This window comes from Vanessa tameamea, chromosome 25 (assembly GCF_037043105.1).
Source record: "Vanessa tameamea isolate UH-Manoa-2023 chromosome 25, ilVanTame1 primary haplotype, whole genome shotgun sequence".
NCBI classification, from domain to species: domain Eukaryota; kingdom Metazoa; phylum Arthropoda; class Insecta; order Lepidoptera; family Nymphalidae; genus Vanessa; species Vanessa tameamea.
Genome location: NC_087333.1, coordinates 3,646,235 through 3,668,302, shown reverse-complemented (window position 1 = coordinate 3,668,302; position 22,068 = coordinate 3,646,235). Strand labels below are relative to the sequence as shown.

General features: G+C 30.6%; 1 protein-coding gene across 2 annotated transcripts in view; it reads right to left on the bottom strand.

Moving 5' to 3' along the window:
• The window catches only part of Tfap-2 (Transcription factor AP-2), a 70,057-nt gene extending 56,452 nt beyond the window's left edge, over positions 1–13,605 (bottom strand). Inside the window, exon 1 of one of the 2 annotated variants that reach the window (XM_026643585.2) lies at positions 13,401–13,605. Coding sequence is in view for 1 of the 2 variants with exons in the window: in XM_064218971.1 (XP_064075041.1) it covers positions 13,401–13,430 (30 nt within the window). In the remaining variant the exon portion in view is untranslated. The remainder of the gene's footprint in view (positions 1–13,400) is intronic. The other variant, XM_064218971.1, reaches the window with a different exon arrangement.
• Positions 13,606–22,068: the final 8,463 nt, after the last annotated feature.

The following is a 22,068-nucleotide window of genomic DNA, read 5'->3' as shown; positions in this document are numbered from 1 at the left end:
GAAAACGGGACCAGACCTTTACATAAGAGTTTTCTTAAAGTTTATTAGTAAATATTATATATTATATATTCGCTGTGCCCATAGTCACAAATGCATCTAAGGGTATAAAGTATTAAATTCACAAATAAAAATGAACTCGTTTTTATTCCATGATGACATACTAGGCGAATAATGAGAATCCTATATTTAGTCAAATTAGTTAATACGAATTTGATCGTCGATTTAGAAACAGGCGGTTAGCCTCAGACAACTTTTCAAATAGCATCTAAGAGTTTTAATACATTCAAGATTTTAATCACTGAGTAAATGTAACGAAACTGGTGAGGGCGTGGCGGTAAGATTGATGCTCACTCGCCAGAGATTGAATGATGACGTGTATAATATGGACTTGGATACTCTGATGCTGTCCATCTATTGACAGAGAGAGACAGATAGATTCGTTTTTTTTTTGAGAAAATTATTATTAATATGATTGTCACGAATTAGTTTAAATTAGAGAAATGTTTTTATTCAATTTTTAATTTGTCATTTTAATAAATAAAAATATGTATATTCTCTAAATAGCCATTCTAAAAAGGAACAATTCATACCATAAGTATCATCATATCAGGGATTTTACATAAGAACACAGCGAGTAAGGCTGGAAGGTTTTTTTTTTTATTTTAGATACAAAATAAAACGGCCAAAGTCGAGGTTATACTGATTGTAAGTCATCGTAATGACGGCACGAGTCAGTCTCGCTCGTAACTCGGATACTTGTAATTAAATATAACATCCGAAAATCATGGACTTTTATCGTTTAAGACTGTTATTAAATATAAGTACTTCGATGTGTTAGATGATGCGATTTTTTTTATTTTTATTTATGCTATATCTGTTTTCAATATTTGAATAACCAGTTATAATCTACGCTTCGGCCCTTCGGTAGTGGTAATTAATTTAAAATATTATTTGGCAATTGAAACTATATTCAGAAATGTAGAGATAGAAAAAAAAGTTAATTATAAAAATCCTTTTTTTGTGTATAATATGTTTTAAATCCATCCATCTTATATAGGTATACAAGATGGATGGATTTAAGACTGGGTACTGAAAAATAATCTTAAGACTGACCATTAAAAAGAATAATATTGTGTATTACATATTTAAAAAGTATGGTTAACAAGTTAAACCGATTTAAGTATGCGAGTGAGTGACAAGTGCTAGTAATTACAAATCCTATAAACTTTTTAACTGTAATGAAAAGAGTTAAAAAAAATAATCTTAATGTAACTTCTTAAGATAAAAATAAAAAACTTATTAAAACACTAAAATATATTAAAACTAAATTCTACCTAATTTTCTAACTGAATGAACTATAATTCCCGCTAATTTAACTGCTTTGACAGTGTATGCAAATATCATCAAATATCGTTCCGCTGGAGAAACTTTTTTATAATTGACAACTACAAAATACTATTACTTACCTAGTTTAAAGGTTATCAATAAACTATACTTATATATTAAAAATATATATATCGGCGCCAATTGCTGGACATATATTGGGTTAAGAGGATTTGCACAGAGCCGAAGCTTTAGAAAACAGTAGTCCTTACGAAACCACCCCTTTTCGCTTTATTAATCAATTGTAACGTTTTTGTGTTTTTTTTAATGCAATTAATAAAACCCAATGGTCGCTACTGTATAATCGATAATGATAGCCTCCCATCCATGGAGTATATCCCTAATGAAATACGTGCGGTTACCGCGTTACGAGGCGGGGCGGCGCGTGCGACGGTCACGACTCGTGTAACCCAAGCTTAACTTTAATTAAAGAACAAGTTGAACGAGTAAATTTTTGTGGCTTTGGCATTTTTTTTTTAAATAACATGACCAATAACTTAAAATCGTAAATGTAGTGCAAGGAACACCCACATGCAGCCAAAAACCGGCAATAATTTTTTCCATGTCACCCGTATTATCGCAGATACATTATGAATGTCCCTACTAATATAGATTATAATGTGTGTTCGTTTTCCTTATGAAACTGAAGCTTCCCAGCGACTTAGAGATATGTATCTACATACCGGAGGGTGATGGAATTACCTATACATTACAAAACAATACAGTTAAGTTTAAGATGTTGAAAGTAAAATCTAGTACGTCAGGGTAACTCAGGATCCGGTGAAAACCGGTTATTGATGATAATTCCTTAGCTCAGTAATATTTTCGATCATTGCCTATAGTTTACGACGCCATTTTGAAGTGTACTACAATTCAGTGCCAGAGCAAAATATAATGGCTAAGCTATGAAATAATTGAGAGATTTAATTATATAGATTGTATTGCTCAATGAATCTTAAGCGCATGGCATTAGGAATGGTTTTCAAATGTAATCACGCTTTTCCGTTATAGTACTTATGTTCTAAAAAAAACATGACTATAAACCGACTTTGATCATTAACCGCTGATTATATTAAGTTTAAATGTATGTAACTTGTTAATATTTGGAATATTATAAAATTCAATATCGTTCGTATGACTCGTTTCTTGCAAGGCGGCCGCTGAAAATCAGTTTTGAAATTTGAGAACCTGTTATTTGACTTTAAGCTGAACGTTAGCTGAGTGGGCTATCCTGTTTTTGACGTCACAATGTTGTGCAAATAACGTGTAACCTGATAGTTTTATTTTATAAATTACTATCTTAAGTTCTGTCATCATTTTATGATATGTAGATACCCTTGTGCAAATAAAGATGTATCTCTTCAATTTTAATATGGATATAATTAGCTTTCCGACTGGTACACGGCAATACCCAGCAATACGTCGTTTAACGTTTCTTTTTAAGTAGTTTTAAAATTAAGAAGCTGCATTAGGTAAGATCTTGATTGTTTCCTTTTCGTGCAGGCTGTGTTCTTCTTTAAGTATTTGTGACACTTGGAATAGAATTTTACTTGTGTTATGTTATATTATTTTAATCAGTGTACACATTGTTGAAGAACCAAGTATAAAAAAATACTGTTAGGCTGGGTAGAATACAGTAGAGTGAGTACAGGTGAGTGATTGGTATCGATCCAGATTAGATAGATAGACAGCCCTACCACCGATGGTAATAGAATGCCATTTATTACTTAAAATATGCTGGTGGTAAGTTCGGATGGATTTTATACGAATTAAGCTAAATATCCTAGCTCAATTCAAAGTACTAACCATGATGGTCCAGTGGTTGGAAGTCATGAATCTTAACCCGAAATTGGGGGTTCCGCTGATTTTTTATGTTTTAAATGTATGAAAGGCGGTTAAGGCATTGTGAGAAACCTGCTGCCAAAAAAAGTGACGGTCGATTTTGAGTTTTTAGATTTTGTAATTTTGCCTCGTGGTAGGATAGGATCAGGGGAAAATCTTCGCCCATTACATATGAATTCAATTTATTTATTTTTCTATGTACGTATCTATTAAAGCAGCTATTCTTCCAATAATACAAATTAATACCTTTAATATATTTTATGTTATAATTATATTTTAATAAAAAACTAAGCTAATGAAACCGATTCATTATAATATTTCTTAATCATTTTCCTTTTAAACAAAAGATCGTTGAACTATCGGCAAATAGACTACGAATGGATAGAGACAGAACTATTCGTTCGAGGGAGATAGAGCGACTATTATCATAATTGATGGCTGTAAATCTAGAGGTGTCATGGTTTCCGGTATAGGAAAAATATGAAAGAGTTTTAAAACGTCAATTTTGATATATGAGTCTATGAATTAAAATACAGAAATATTTATTGAGATTAATAATAATGATCAAATTGTTGTTACAAGGTTTTTGTGGTGAATCAGCTAATAAAGTTAGATACTCTACCGCCAAGCAGCAATACTTAGTATTCTTGTGTATCTGCTTGAAGAGTTAGACAGCCAACGTGACTCCAGGCACAAAAACATCTTACAAGTTCACAAGGTTAGTGACGCATGGGCGATACAAGAGCTGTTTAATATGTATTTCTTTTGGCGCCAATTTCAATGAGCGGTGGTGACTCATTACTGTAAGGTTTGCCACACTGCCAACCTATTTACTTACAATACAATTCGATAGCAACGTGTTTGAAGCCAATGGTTTTCCTTCAGTAAAGTCATTTGATATATCAGTGTTCTGCTTTAATAAAGAAAAAAACACGAAAGCTATAAGTCAATCGGAACCTCATACTGTGGTTTTGCATGCTTTATTAAAGGAAACGAAAAAAAAACTTACCACAAAACATCTCTTTCGAAAAGAGTAAAAAGTATTGACATTTTTAATCTAAATAAGACTGCGTGTGCGCACGGAATACAAATTTTAAAAAAACGACGTGTTCGAAATTTGAAACATTTAAATTGCATGTTACTGCTACCGTGCGCGCGGTTAAATCCGATTCTTTTTCCAAATTCCATTCGCGGGTTGTTATTATCTCCGCCGATTTGCTCAATCAGTGTTACCAGAACAAAAATTTTTAGTCTAATTCGTGAGAGTTCGAATTTTGTTTAGCGTGAGAAAAGTTCTGGTAGATTTTTAGAGGAAATCATAAAGTATAGGCCGAATGGATATGGATTAGAGGTAATTTACCTAATCTATGGTTTCAGCTTTCCCCGAATATCCTAGCCAGGAATAATGATCACATCATTTGTGCAATTTAATATCGACCTTATGTATTCTTTACGATAGCTAATAGCAGATAGCGTGTGGTGAGAAATTGAATAAACGCTAAAAATCATGAGATGCATGACATTAAATTAATAAATAAAGCATATTTTTCTAGATATGATAAAAAGGCGTCGAGTTCATATTTGTTGATGCAGAATATATAAATATAATTCATGAAGATATGTATCTAAATTAATTGGAAAACAGTAACTTACGTATCGAGTTTCTTACCGGTTTTGTCAGTAGATACTATATTCCAGTGATAGCTTTGCATATATTTTAATGTTGTATGATTATGATTCAAAAGTCCTTGGACTTAATGGAATAGTGTATTGTATTATATCAATACATATAATTATATTATATTTAAGTATCAATTTAAGATGAGCTTATCACATCAGATAATTCTATTCAGAAGGTGAAACTTGTAGTGAAATGTCGTCGTTATTTGTTGAGCGATTAATAAGTTCTGCACAAGAACACCCCTTTTTACCGTAGTCATAGAAAACTCCAGACTCTAAGTTAATGGTGGTACTGTCTCCATACTATAAGTTATTGTCATGCTATTTACAACTAGCTAAAATCTACTACGTCTTCTCTCTGATATATAATAATATCATAAATTATATTAAATAAAATTAAAAATATATTTGCTTTCAAATATTTAGATGTTAGCAGTTAATATTATTGCGGTCCTTAAGTTGTGTAACGAAATACCATTAAAGGAAGAGCGCGGAAAATAATTAAATTGAGATAATTTGAAACCCAACGGTTGCTCGAGCGACCCGCTGCGAGGTCGCACTTCGAAAAAGGAACGCGTCAACCGAACTGTCAGTGAGAGACCGAGAATGAAAAATGTTGCCAGACTAAAAAAACAACCATTCATTCATTCATGGGCACTCGCGTTTAGAAATTAGTTTATTTTAATTACTCGGTGAGCGTATTGTTATATTAATTATCGTGCAGTCGAACTGGACAATATATTTTATTGTCTTATATGATTTATTCGTCTAGTTAGTAAGTTATTCGAATTTTAATTTGGACGAGTTTTAATGGGTTACGGCTGAATGGAGTTCTAATTAGGAAAACAAGCAGACAGCTATGAGTAATGTCAGATATAAATTCCGGTTATGATTTAGAAAAGCGATCTTCTATCGAAACACAACGGCTTTGTGTCCGTAACAAATTGCTTTTAGAAAAAGTTGAATGTGAAAAATGGCTGGATAAGCTCCTATCATATACACAAACATCGACAACATTAATTAAAAAAAAAAAACTGAGTCAAAAATGATGAACCTATTCGATTTATCGTTGTTTATTGTTTATAAAAATATTATATCAATGCTTTGCCTTTATCGAATTTGCCAAATTTAGTTCGAAATCTAAGAAAATAATTCATTTAAATAATAATTCTATTACCGTTGAGTATTTTAAAAGTAATTTTTCATCGTAGGACATTCCAAATAAAGGAAAATGTATGGTTTTTTTTTTCGTTATTCCAACGTCGTAAACTATTCCTATATTATTAGCAGCCATAAACCCTTTTAAGGGTATGTACCTATCAATTCATACGATACTTCATTAAGGATCAATGTCTGTAAATCAAAGGGCAAAACGACGATAAACTCATTTGGCCTTTGCCGCTTCTTCATTCGAAATATGATTTAAAATAAAAATTATTCATTATTTAAATTCAAATACAGAATATATAACATAAATAATGGTATAGATTAATGTAAATTTTCGATTTGCAGTTTTTGTTTTGTTATAGTTTTTTTTTTTATTATACTTTAGACATAGATTAAATTTTTTTTAACTTTAAAATTCGATATCATTTATTGATACTGATTAATTATTATAATCTGTATGTATGCATCAAAATTTAGTTTAATATTTTATAGCAAATGAAGTAAAAAATCTTACATTTTACGTAAAAAATAAAAAAGTTTAAATGTTTTGTTTCAAGCTCTGTAAGCAATTATAGTAGCAAAGATCAAACGGATGCTAAAAAAACGAGTTTAAAAAAGGCATTCTCATTCAAAAATCTAATTTTGAAATAAGCAATTAAGCCCCTTGTTTGAATAATTATGAATCGATTTGTGGGCGGTGCGTTTATGACATGTCGCATTTATTTTTGACAAAATCTATTATCAAAGTGAAATTTATTGTAACAAAATATACAAAGACCATAAAATATTATAAAATCTTATTCCAAGATCATATTTTCTAAATGTAATATAAGATTGGATAATATTTTGATTAACTCTGAAGTCAAAACAATTTCAATAAAACCTTTTTTATCAAAAGAATAGACATGAGCGAAATTAATTTGTACATCGCATTTATTAAATGTGGTCGCGTTCAGTTCGGATAACTTGCCAGCAACGCTCCCGTTCCAAATTCAAAAATCGAAATTAATGGCCGATTTGACAGGAGCGTTATTGTGCGGCTAATTTTATTTTTTTTTAATCTTATCAACGCGATGACAGCGGCTTAATGGGATCGCACCGGTTGTTTTAAAGAAATCCTTTTCATTTCATTTGAGATTATGATATTTTTTTTAATTTCCTTTGAGACGAAGTCGCAATGGCCGACAGGTATCCTATTATTTTCACAACATTGTAAAATCGTGGATGAGGCGTTCAGAATTGATTCATTTATTCGTAACTATAATAATTACTTTATAATGATATCTCAATATATAGAATATACGTAGTTATATTTTGTTCTTTATGATATTTTACCTACTTTATAATATATTATAGGTATTTTTTATTTCTCTTTGTATAATTTTATTTAACTCACAAATTTTCCCAACATAATGTATCAAAACTTACCTATTACACCTAATATTAAAAGCTTTATCAAAATATTTTGGGATTTTAGGATTTATGCCATAATACTTCAGTCATAGAAAAAAAGCTATACTGGTGATACAATATTGTGATATATGTATATCCTTTAAAGATTATAATTAAGCCGATGTCGCATATCATTTTCTGATGCTAGACGGTCGAGTTCTATATCTAATTTTTGAGCCTGTTCTCGTAGAAGAACCATATCGGTAATATTTGCTGATATAGTTCAACGTATAACTATGATATCCATACTTTTTTCAAATCTCTATTTAAAGTTTTTTTTACTATATGACAATTTTTTTTTTAATTTAATCAGACCTAAGCATTGAAGATTATGGATGACAATTGACAACTAAAGTTTTTAACCATAATATATGGTTAGGAAATGTTATCAAATTTGTATATCACGAAATCATAAATAAGCATTGTTTATGGTCTTCGATCATCAATTGTCGAATTGTACCTAATGTTAACCTATAGTAACATCCCTTAAATATACCATAGCATACCACATACATATATATAATGACATTATTTCATGTAAAAGGTTTGAAACTGTTCAACCACGCTACACAATTTTGGTTTTATACGTTTATCGGATTGCTTAGCACGAGATTGTAAACACATATTAAGCACAAATATACTCAGTGGTTCTTGGATTTGAACCGATTAAGATCCTCGCGTTCTTTTCACTTGGCCATCTCTACTCACGTTTTTATATCTACGTAACATGAATTCAGTTATGAAGAATTTGATAGAACTATTATTGGAGTTTTGATTTGGTTTAATTTATCATTATACATCGCCAAACATGAGAACTAAGTTCAGTCTCTTTTGCTTGTAATCACACTGGCTCACTCATCCTAAAAACTAGATTACAATAATACCAAATTTAGTGGTAGAATCAGCTATGAGTAGAGGGAGTCTACCCGAATGGGTATAAAGTAAAGATTTCAAGTAATTAATCGTCGTTGGCTATCAAGCGTGTATACGAAACGTTGAAAAATATATAAATACATTATAAATTAATATTCATTAAATTATAAGTTCGTGCCGCGATCGCGTATTATGTTGATTAAATTAAATTGCCTCTATTAACGCTATTTAACATAATTACAATTACATGAACGCAATTATCCATTAAATTGATTATAATTTTTAATTTAACAGCTGTTTTTTTTTCTTTAATCACGTGATATTAACATTGTCCTGCTCGCAGAGGACCAGAAAATATTCGAACAATTCATTCCTTTAACTAACGGTTTTATACTTTCGAACCTTTAAAATAATATAAAATATATAAAAAAAGTATCTTTAGGTTATGCACGTTATAAACTTACAACTTCTATGACAACCATCTAAGCAACTAGGATCTAATAATGTTATCGATCATCAGTTAACCAATCGAATGTATATTATTCGAGTAAACTCTACAGCAAAGCATTTTAAACCATCAGTATTTGAACTCTACCACTGTTTCGGAAAGAAGCCTCCAGCGAGAAGAAACGACAAAAAACTCGCATAGTTCTTTTAAATATTGTTCTTTAACAGTCCTGTGTAAACTAGCCTAAATCCAGGTATCCAAAAAGTAATATGAACAAATAGAGACGTCCCTCAAGATTATTAAAACATTATTGACCAATAGAAACAGATAATTTCTTAATACAATTCGAATGAAAAGTGTAGACGTTAGTATTTTATAAGTTTATAGATACCTAAGAACAAATCAATCTTGATAAATATTATTGCATATTTCGTTGTACGGTAATGTTCTAATCAATTTCGGCAACGGCGGACAATTCAAAGACCAGCTATGCACAGGGGATATCATAGCGCACAAGTGTTCGGGCAGACAGACTCACTGTACACACTATACCTACCCTCACTCCCATAATCCGAAGACACGGAAATCTGTCACGACATACGTGAACGTCAGACACAGAATTCTTGCGTGTATTCCGTGAAACGAGAGTGTCATTCTGACAACTTTCTAACGAAATTATAACCCAATAACTTTTTTTATTTGATTTCAACATAGGATCTCCGATCTACAGCCTTATAATTAAGTCACTACAGAAACCATGAGGCGATTTATTACAATGTATGGCATTGTTTATGATGTCTGTGTTTAATGTGGATAAGGAAACTCCGATCCATCAACTCCTTAGACTAAATCATATACATGTGTATATAATAAGTATATTGAAAGTTAAAATTAGGTACAGCAATCGATACTATAGGTAAACTTGTAGGTATTTCATTAGTGAATTTGAAATGAAAAATTAATGTCTATAATAAAATTTACCAATACTTGACACTACCTTTGAAATAATAATAATTTATTTGTTTAAAGAATAAGGAATATTTTGTCTGCTGCGTATGACGAAATGTTTTTTTTAAATTTTGTGTTCCTTTGGGAAAGTCTGATTTTGTCCCTTTTTAAGGTTTCATAAGGTACCTACCCAGCGATGTTCAATTGATAAGTGTTCGGATCTCGGCGGTCAAGTAGTGACTGCTAGTTGCTAGTGTGTTATTGTAAAATTAATGATTAATTAAGTAATTAATATATAAATAATATCGTCTCAATAAATAATAAACTATCACAGAATGTAGGTACATTGTTTTTTTTTTTAATTTAAATATTAATCATGGCAAACATTGCGCACTATTAATATTAAAACTTATTTTTGATGCACAAGTTTCATTATAGTTCATTTTGTTTTACCCTGCAATCATTTTAGATTATATCCGGTGTCAACGGGTTTGTACTTTTTTATTTATAAAATGGTTTCCAATAAATAGTCAACTGTGCCTCAAAGTCGAGTACGAGGATACGAGAGGTCGTATATTATATACGACAATGTTGTCAAATCATTCATCCATTACAAATAATTATCTGCAATTATTGTTAACCGTCTAGGTAAATCGTATCAACTTAAGAAAAAAAAAAACGTAAATCAAAGAGAGGTTTAATATGGAAAGATTATGTTGTTATTTATAATCTATTGCCTTTGTTTGTATATGTCAAACTTTGACAAAAAACTATATAAAATAGGCATATCAATTAAGAAAAAAACTTAACCTACAAGGACATAAACATAAACGGACCATGTGTAATATTTTGTTGTTATGTACGTAAATATTAAAATTATGTATCTTAAATACAATTTTATCTTAATCGTAAATTGTATTTATTAAAATTTAGTACCGACGGATGAATCATTATTGATTATATATATATATACGTATTAAGTAGGTATGGCGTACGTTGTCATTAAATACTTTATTCGAATGTTAATTATTTTAGGTTAAAAAACCGGTATCTATCTATATATACATATATATTTCATTTTGAAAACTATTTTTATTTTATTAACAAAATCGATTAACAAGATTTAGTGATAACATAATACTTATAGATATATATCTAATGATATTTGACACAAAAAGAAAATTGTTCGTAATTCGTCCAGAAACGAAAAGAAATGAACGAACTTCAACCGCACCCGATATATAGGTACCTATCTATTTAATTTAATTATTGTAGGAATAGTATTGTATTGTCGATTCAACAGTGCTTATAACAGCCTCTAATGAAGTAGTCTACAGAAGTAGTAAGTCTTAAATTGTTGTGTAAAAAGTCTAATTCAGTTGTAATTCAATTCATTTCAATTATAACAATTAATTCTGCATAGATTTTATTTTATTGTGTAGCCTGATGATTTTATATATTATACGATGCTTTTCTTAATCAAATAAATAAAAACAAAAAAAAATCGTCAACCCGTTTTAGGACGTGTGGGGTCCTTTAGGCATTTTGTTGAGCAAGTTAACCGTACTCGTCGGTACAAATCTTATACCCGTATTAAATATAGTTTTTTTTCTATTTAGGTATATCTTAACATTAACATCTTCATTTTAGATGTAATTCATATTGGTGTTTAACTGAGGTGGATCCTGTGAAGCTTACCCAGTGAGCCAGTGTTTTTATAGACACGGAAAACGCAATCAAGATGCTTGGCAAGACATCAGTAATAATGGAACTTTTATTGATGTTATAGTCGCGTATTATTTAAATATTTTATTTTATCTAACTGCTTTGTTTGACGTAACTTAAAGGTCGCTTTTTCACTCCAGGACCACGAGCCAGCGTTCCTACTACGCCAACGTCAATTTTTTGAGCGCCTATCCCTACTTATTATACCTAACTACTACCTAGTAAGAGATATAATATTATTATCATTAGTATATTTGTTTTCATAGATAAATCTATATAGGATCTGTTACTTTTGATGCGTCCTCCATACATATATTATTGAAAACATTCCTGGGGCAGGTAGCATTGCCGATGTTTTTATAATATATTTATGCTTGGTTAACCGTATACAAAAGCCTAGGTCTAGATTTTTAGGTAAAGATTGAACGAAATAAAGTACGACGCCGTCGCGTCGGTGCCGCTTATTATTATAAATATTTAATTGTAACCAAACATAAATCAAGCAGACGTATCTTGGACGCAGGCCGTAATAGTAGCAAATCACGGTTCATTGTTAGACTTATAAGAAACAAGACAAAGGTCAATTTTATTATGCCAAGATCGTGAGCCTTCGCAAACATCACTCAATGGAAAAGTGATTCATTAATTATTATATACAGGGTTAGGGGTTTAAATTTGTATTAAGTAAGTAAGTTAAGTAAATAAGTAAGTATTTTTACATTGGTTATTGTTTTAAATCAATTTTGTGGGAATTTTAAAGAGCGACCTTTAGTCCGAATTCGGTCATGTTCGAATACGAATTTCCACCAGCGTCTTTCTGATCATTTTATTTCGGTTGCTTTGAAATAAATTCCTAGTTTTTATACATTTTCGGAAAGCTAAGTAAACGATTATGTTTTTAAAAAAATCTGCAGGACAAGTTTCATAATGATTTTTTTTGTTTTTCAGGCATATTTGATGGAAAAAAATAAAAATAAATATTCAAATAATATCGTTTTCCGTTTCGCATTTTTAAATTTGGACCGATAATTATTGTTTCAATATTGAAAAATATCCAGTGTTTAATCGTTTTTATAAATCAGAAGAAAAAAGTAGATTTTAATTGATACTTTTTTTTAAATAAGTTGCATTTTTGTCTTATTTTGAAAAAATCTAAAAAACGCGATAACTCAAAAATGGTTCACTTTTGCATCATGCATATGGGGTTAAAATTATCGCAAATATTCACCCCTATCACCTCCTAACGGGAATACGTCGAATTACCAATAACCCTGTATATTAAATAGGAAAATTATAAATAATTATAATACCTAACTATACAAGAAAAATAGGTATATGAAGTAACAGTTCTTGAAAAATATATTCTAAATAATAAAGATTCATTGCTTTTTTTATTCTTCAAAGTTTGTCTCGAGAGTAATTTGTTGTGGCGCTAATTATAAAGTTGGAACTCAACTCCGTCCCGAGGGATCGTAATTATATACTCTGTGGCACTTTTAAAACATGGTGATATTTTAAGTTTTTTTTATTTAGTATTCGATATGTCGAAAGTAAACCTTTTATTTAAATAAAAAATATTTGCTCGTCGAATAAGAAAAATAATATAGAATTTCCTACAAATATGTAATAGTCATAAATAAATAAGATTTAAACACTGACTCATATAATATTAATTTTATTATATTGTAAAATATTAAGCATATTTATAACACGTAATTAGATCCGAAGATTTAAAAATGCTTAATCCCAAGGATTTGGAATGTTGCATTGTTTTAAAGATTAAAAAAAAAAAACTTTCATAGATTTAAAAGCGCGAATTATATAAATATCACTGTCGGTGAAGCAACGTTTCAGAATATATGTATTAAGTTGTCACTCATACCTCACGATGGCACTGCATATAAAGGTTCATACCGTATCTATAAGGCAAACATATCACAGTACAGAGTCTATCACATGTAAGTTCCGCTTCGAGTCCATGGCACACTGCTCATCGCTATCGATTCGGCAACGCCCGGGGCAACGCGTAGATCACAGAATCACGCGTACGAAATGTAATAATAATCGACCATCCCGCGGGCTTATCGGTAAACGACTGCAGGCGAAAAGGTTTTAGCTGGGGGCGAAACGCCGTGCGTAGCTCGAGGCTCCGCCCCGGGCCTACGTCATTGGCCCGAGTGCGGCGCACCGCGGTCACGTCGCCTCCCCATTGGCTACTAGGCCCCTGTCGCGTGGGGGCTCCGTGGCGGACAATATTTTGACGTTTTTTTTACCGCGGTGGCATTTCTCATCGAAGCGATTAATTCTAATTCGCCATGGCTATTGTAGGGTTAAGTGAGCAGCGTGATGTGTTGTATTTGTCGAGTGAGTTTTTACTTGTGTCAGATTTTGTATTGACGGGTACGTTAAATGTTTGCATAGGTTTGTATAAACGTTTTAAATCGTAACGTGCTGTGAAACACCTGTTTACATTTGAAGGTTGTACCGATTGTTGATGCTGAAGCTGCTCTTTGAGATGAGACACAATAGTTTACAATGCTAACAATAGAAGTGTGCACTTTAAGGAAAAATGTTTAACGTTTTTTAATCCAATTTTGCCGTGTTAACAATGAAATTTCATGGGAACAGCAGGATGTTACTAATTTTACTTTTTTTATTATCAGAAAGATATTGTCACAAGCCTTAACATGTACATTCTGGAGATTGTAATATGTATCTTCTAAATTTGAGTAAAAATTGTATGTGAAATTGTTCGGTATCTTATAATTTATGTTTCACTAACACTTTAATGGTTATTATTCAAACGGTTTAAATACCATTTGAAGTTAATTACGAATTACCTATTTAGTATATTTTATACAAACGATCCGGCTAGACAAACAGGTGAAATGGTGCTTTTTGAACGATATTATTAAGGATCCAACCATCTTAAGATATCTATATCGCCAAATATCTAGAAATATAAGAAAAATATAAGTATATTTAGGTAGTATTAACAGTGTATTTTTCAAATATTTGTATCGTGCTTGTATCGTGGAATCTAAAACAAGATGGAACAACAAAGAAAGACTTCAGCATGTATCCATAGCATTATTATAAAGCCTACTTCTGATAATTTAAAATTACAGGTAACTTCAGGTAAGCTGTCATAGGAATAATGTTTCCTAAATAGTATAGTGTATAGTTTTAGGGTAAATTCTAAAACATAATTATTAGAAAGCTATTTCATAATAGTTTATTTAAATCTTAATTATAAATGTTTACCAATTGTTTTCAAAACTTTTTCTTTTAATTTAGGCTGTAATTTAAACTACCTTTTGTCACTAGCCTCAATACAATAAAAAAGTATTCTCAACAGCTGTCAAACCCTGAAACCATTGTGCGGTCGAAATTACAAAACATTGAAAAACTCAACTTTCCCGATATAATTTCACATAATTAATTTCGTGTGGATGTTTTAATAACCAGCCTGAGGTGTTTGACATTTGGTGTGCGGAAACCAAAAATGGGTGTTTAAATAAAGTATTGTGTATGTTGCACTGTTAAATAAAAAAATAAATAAAAAAAATAGAAGAAAGTCTGTTTAATTGTCAATAATTGCTACATTTTGTTATGCTGATTTAATTAATATATATAGATTATAAATGTTTAATTATAATACTAAATAATAAAAAGTTAATACTTGTCTATAGATAAATTAAAATTATTGTTTATAATAAGTATAATTTATATTTTATAAAATTGAATGGATAAATAAATGCTTATTACGAAGACGGTTTAACGGACCTTCCAGATAAATGACGTAGATTAAGAAAATATATGAAATGAAATAAAACTTTGCACTATGTTAGGTTAATACAGAGTAGGTATCCAATATACTTAATACTTAGGTTTTTGTCAATAGGAAGAATTACCATTTCGTATTGACAAGAACCTTAATTAGAAAATTCTATACAACCAAAGGAGTTTTTATATTTCTGATTTTTACTAACGTTATTCGAAATGTACTAGCAGCCCAGTGTGTGGAAGTTAGCAGTGAGGTACGTCCGTGTCTCGGAAAGCACGTACAGCTAGTTCCTGATATCTTTCCAGTTTTGTCGAACTTGCCGTCCCATCGGATCATAAGAGTTTCAAGAGAGTACACAAGCGCAGTTGGTTATGCGCCCTGAGATTAGCAGCCGTGGCCGCTATCGGACAGGAGGACATCAGCATCGATTGTTGTCACTTAACATAATTAAACCTATAATTTGATATGAAAAAAATATATATTTTTAATTTTTAGTGTAATGGCTTTTTGTGGCAAAGGTACAGATTATTTCGCCAGTGTCGTGTAGGATGAAGAGGAAAAAGAGCAAATGGATCGAAAAAAAAATGTTCAAAATAAAAGTTTTAGTTTTGACTTTTGACACTTATCTTTTCTTTTTATAAAAATATCATCTGTACTTGATCACCAAGTTTGGCCTAATTTTACATAAAAAATTACATTTCCGAAACAATATGCCCGCATTAGGCATAGGTATTAAATTTAAAAAAATCATTAATCATAAAACGCGATAGACAATTTCATATTTCGCCACGGAACCCTAAAATAGTATTTCGTCTAAAGTTATCTAAGCGCAGAAAACGACAATCGACAGTTTCGGAATGATTCACCACGGTGACCCGACGCGTATTAAAAACATGTTAAAACAACGTCAGCCATTTGATAAATTCACGCTTTTTTTGTCAGTCTTATTTTAATCGATTTGTCGTGGAACCGTTATTTCGAATTTCGAAATGGAACCAACGGATTTATTTTAAATGATATTTAAAATTGGAATTGGGTTTGTTGCGATTTGCGTTTTTTTATTCTTTTTTTTTTAGGATTTTCAAAACGTGTAATAGGACTCATAAATAACATTATATACACTTTTTATTATGCAATTTAAACTACTTTTGATAGAATCATGTTATCTATCAATTATATTTGTGTACTTTTACTATATATAATTAAGTAAAAATATACATATATGTTTCCGGTAATAATATTATACATTTGCTTATGTTTAGAGATTATAAATATCTACAAAAATAAGTACGTACACAAGTAACTATTTACTTTTTTTTAAGGATTTTTATGACTAATGCGTAAATTAAGAAAAAAGTTTTAAAGTTTACTATTCATACATTTAATTTAAATAATATTTGTATTATATTTAAAGTCTCTTACAGATAATATAATGTTATAACAGTTAGTACATTCTTAATTCAAAACTAAAAATAAAAAATAAAATTGCCGTTGAGTCAAATTGGTATACTTATCCTAATTAAATACTATGAGGACATTCCGACATACCAGAAGGTTGACAGATCGATCCTTAATTTGTAAATGATGAGGTATGAATATTCAAAATTATATGTTGAGAACTGATTACTGACTCACGTGGATCAGGTACATTAAAGTGTAGGTAATGTACTTTTTGAAGTTTAAACTGGCAAAGGTATTACAATAAATAGCTTGTAACTATTATTTCAAATTTATTCAGTTTATTATAAATGTAAAGATGATTATATTTGCGGCAAGTGTCCTACTGCTTGACAAAGACCTGACTTTTGATAAGGACAAAGTTTGGAGGTTATTCCTACGCGTTAGTGGATATTTTGATAGAATTACATTCAACACTCGTTTTTCGTACGATGTTTTCCATGAACGCCCTGCACGAGATTAATTCAAGACATAAATTAAGCGCGTGAAAACTCAGTTGTAACTAACTTGGACTAAAATCAATCTTCAAGGCTCCCGTGATTTGCATACTGGACGATATCAGCTAAAATATTATGTAATAAATTTATTACATTTTATCCATTCTATAATAACTTAGGTTTAATAGTAGCTATGAATAGTAATCCAATCGATTCCAAAATTATTATTAGACACATTAACATATCTTCAAAGTTGGTACCCACGTGTAAAGTCAACGTGCCCTGATAATAAACTTAAAGAAAATTATATGGTAACATTAGACTCGCGTGCTGTTTGAAATACCTCAATAATTGTGATAGACGGACAAATGCTTCGAATATTTTCAAAATTACTAGTCAGTGTTGGGGTAATTTTATATGCCTTGTACATTATCGTGGAATCTATGTTAAAAAAAGTTAATGACGTCATACAGTGATTACCATGCTTAATACCTACTGGTTTGATTCAAAATACGTTATTATAATATGTTTTAATTAATATTATACTGTAATATTTTTACTACACTATTTTCTTTCAGTCATCTGCTGTCCTTTCGCCAAGTTTCTAGAACTCTCTTTTAATTGTCACAGGAAAAATTACGATATTTAATACATTGTATAACTTATAAAAAAAATATTTTTCGGTCACCTAATTTTTTAAAATCACTTCAACTTTTGAGACCGTAGTAGTAGGGCATTGTGCATATTCTAGTCACTCATACACACTAAAAATGTCCTAAGCAAATCCGTTTATATTATATTATTACCTTATAAAAATTTTGCCAGGGGATTTATTTAGATATCAAATAACACTGAATGAAAGATACTGTAAGTATTTAATTTATGTGATTAACTTTAAAAAAACAATCATATTCATATCATATAGGGGGTCAATAGGGTGAGTCTCTAGCCCTGGCCTGGCTTTCACGAAAAAGGCTTCTACATAACATCAGTTCTATTAAAGGCAAATAAACGTTCACGTCCACCGATCTAATGTGGGTTGCATTGGATCCACCAACCCGCATTGGACCAGCGTGGTGGAATAAGCCCCAAACCTTCTCCTCATAGGGAGAGGAGGCTTTAGCCCAGTAATCGGAAATTTACAGGCAGTTTGTACTCTTTCAAATGTTCACATTAAAAGAAAAATCAAAACATTTAAGTTTCTCAATTTATCTAAAGTGCCCAGTTGAGATTAGGCTTCCAGACTTTTGCGCCATTGATTTACATGTAAGTATATAAGTAAATGTTTCGCGCATGGAAATCAATAACGATGATCGACTAAGTATATCAATTATTGTAAAGCCGAACAATGGATATCTCTGCTCTAAGTTTTAAGTTAGCCCCCATTCCAATAGAAGGATTCATAAACAAACCTTGGATTTATATACCTACCATGCGATTGCCTTATTGCTCCTATAGCTCCGTTGACATTCAAGACACCAGTTTTTCGCAAGTCGATATTGAATATCATAGATTATTATTTATTCAAGATCTCCTCAATGATATCGCGTCAATTCAATTTCAAATTGGTTTATTTAACTTTTACTCTTGCGGTTCGAATAGAATATAGTTTATTTAATTTAACTCGTCTTAACTAATATATTTCTGCACTGCCACTTGCGACTACAATCGACAGGCGAACTTATATTTAAAAAAAAAAAACAATATCAATATCTATTTCAAATTTAATTTTAACATTTCAATTAAAATAGTTTACTTTCAAGAAGTTTCTATATTTTGACAACAAAATGTGTAAGTATAACCGTCTGATATTTATGACATTCGACTTTTAAAAAAATATTCTTTATGTATTTTCATCCTAACAGCATCGTACATTTCAAATCAATCACAATTAACTTTCCAGATAAACGTTTGAAATTATAGCTATTTATTATAAAAAGTAACAGCACGAAAGGAAATTATTATAATTCGGTTGAAGGATCACATGGCTAATCTGATAATCGTCGAATCTTGGGCCATTTTTGTGTCTTTTATTTTCTTTTTGTGTGATTCGAAACCTGAGAAATAAGATTTATTATTTGGTAGACTGATTGAAATATTTGTATTATTATAAAAGCAAAACAATCAAATGTGATCTAAGCGATATTTGGCAAAGAAATTATGAATTAATAAGAGTGTTATTATTTTCGTTGCTTAACAAGATATTTCAGTATTAAGAACCTTTATTACATTTATAAAGTCCAATTATAATATTTAGCAAAACGTCCCATTAGTAAAATGTTCACACGAAACAGCCACTTCTGAGTACTTACAGTTGTAATTATCAATAGAAGTTGGTAAATATTAGTTGTATTTAAATTTGATACAAGTGTCAAATTTATATTTATTTTACTATTATTTTTTACGCCTACGTAAATTTCGCTCCTGATATTGCCTGAGTACAATGAAACAAACTATACAATAATATAAGACAATAATTATTATTATAATAAGTGATATAACATTTATACTTTATATTTATTTATAATTATAATTATTATTTATACAAAATCGGACACAGGAGATCGAGTGAGTGAAATAGGTTCTCACTTGTTGGTGTCGTGTACGTCTAAATAGTACTAGAACGTGAGTGAGCCAGTGATATAACGGATCAATTTCTGTATAAGTTCATGATTCAATTACGTAAAATGAATATGCTTTTACTTTATATACATAAGTACTTTATGTATAAACTTACTTGTGATTAACTAAGCGGGTTAAATTAGAAAATGATTTAATAACATAATGCTTAATTGAGTTAACTTATCTCGCTGACTTGATGTCATCAACAAGAACACGGACGTGAGCTATTACAGAATAGAGCGTAATAGAGTCACCCCATCTCAGCTCGTGGGCGTCAAAAGAACTGACTGAGAGTACAGTAATGATTTGTTAAGTTCTTTTGGAACACGTTATTGTCTGAACCAGTAAAGTGACGCGATAATAACCCATCAATAAACGCAACACCGAGAAGGGTTGATGTTAGCTGGCTATTGGTAATATGTCCAAATTTTGTTTTTTTAATTCTGTTTGTGATGTGCTGCCCAAATGCAAATGATGATGTGATGTGCAGGCGAATGGTGATGATCAATTAAACATATTGTACAATGGTAGATAGAGCGCATGGATCATATTGCATAGCGAATCAACAAAAGCGAATACAAAATCAATACCGAATGTCAATAATTAATAATTAAAGTAACGAGTATTTTGAAGTATTAAAGATAAGATATACTTTCGCAATATAGCAATTCGCATTGGCTCATAATTTTTCTGTATTCGCTTTTGTTGCTGCAGTATAATGTTCCACGCGCTCCATCTGGCATTATGATCTGTCTTTTACATCGTAAGACAAGAACCTTTTATTTGAACTGAATGATTGTTTTCGCTTAATAAAGTTTTTTATGCTTTGGGAGAAATCGTCCAGTAATATGAGTACAGTTTTCTAGTCAATTAGAAAATTATCAATTTTTTTTAAATAATAATGGAATTGTAACAGAACGTATAAATCCTCGACATACATTTTTAGGTTTATTTAAACGAATTTCATCCAACTATTATCTGTACGGCCGGGTCAGATCGTTTACACCAATTTAAGCGGAGTGCACATCACCCGCCGGACAATTTGGACCGATCTCTAAGACAATATAATTTGACTGATTGATTGCCGCGACGGATACACGCAAAGCGTTCGAAAATCGAAATCGAGAAGGAATTTTTGAATTTTATTATTTTTTTAAATTTAGAATGGTATTTACCTATTTGTCAGATTTTATATATATTTTTTAATATTGTACTATACCTATAAAGCAAAGATACAAAATTAAGTTAAATTTTTGAATTTAGTACACTGTCTGATTCATTGTCGATTTTTTTTTGTTTCGTTTATTTTGATTGCACCAAGGAGCAACTTATATCTGTTAGATTTTGATATTCAACTGATTCATTATATTATTCCTTATATTGCCTACTTATTTTAAAATAGAAAGTAATAAACTATTATGTAGATATTTTATAATGGTACAAAGTAATATGTCAAACTATTTCACCATTTTATCGCTAAACTGGTAACAGCAATCAGTACGGATATGGTCGATATTAAATTTTATTTAAATCTAAAATGCTATGAAATGAGTAATTACGTTAATTTTTTCGTTCAGTTAAAATTACGTAATATATCATACAAGTATTCCATTGAAAGTTATAATTGAAATACATGAAAAAAATACCGTACATAATATTTACTCAAACCGCGATAAAGTATCAAAAACATGTACAAAATTACGACAGATTTTTGCTAAAAAACCTGTTATTTATTACAATACATTAAGGCGCATCAAAACGATCCGGTTTAATAGAGCTTGATTGTTACAATCAACATCATGTGATTTATTCGTATGAACCGAAAATGATTCGACAATAATAAACATACTCAGTTTTAATTTAATGCGAAAAAAACAAAATAGAATCGAGATAGATCATTCTATTATGTTGTATGTAGGTACTAATTGTCGTCCGCGGCTTCGTTCGTATTTTGGCGGTTGGTAGTCAGGTGTTAGGTTTATACAAATAGCCTACGTGCTTCCTTGGGATTCAAGCTTTTTTCATGCCAAAATTTCATAAAATTCGGTACAGTTGTTTGGCCGTGAAAGCGTGATAAACAGACAGATAAGAGTGACTTTCATAATTATAATATTAGTATAGATTTATCATTTTATAAAAATATTTTATGTAAAACATGTTTTAATTTGTCAAAAACAAAAATGTTTACAATATTGTAAGATTAATTATTAAATTATCCAAAAAGTATTTACTGTAGCAATTTAAGA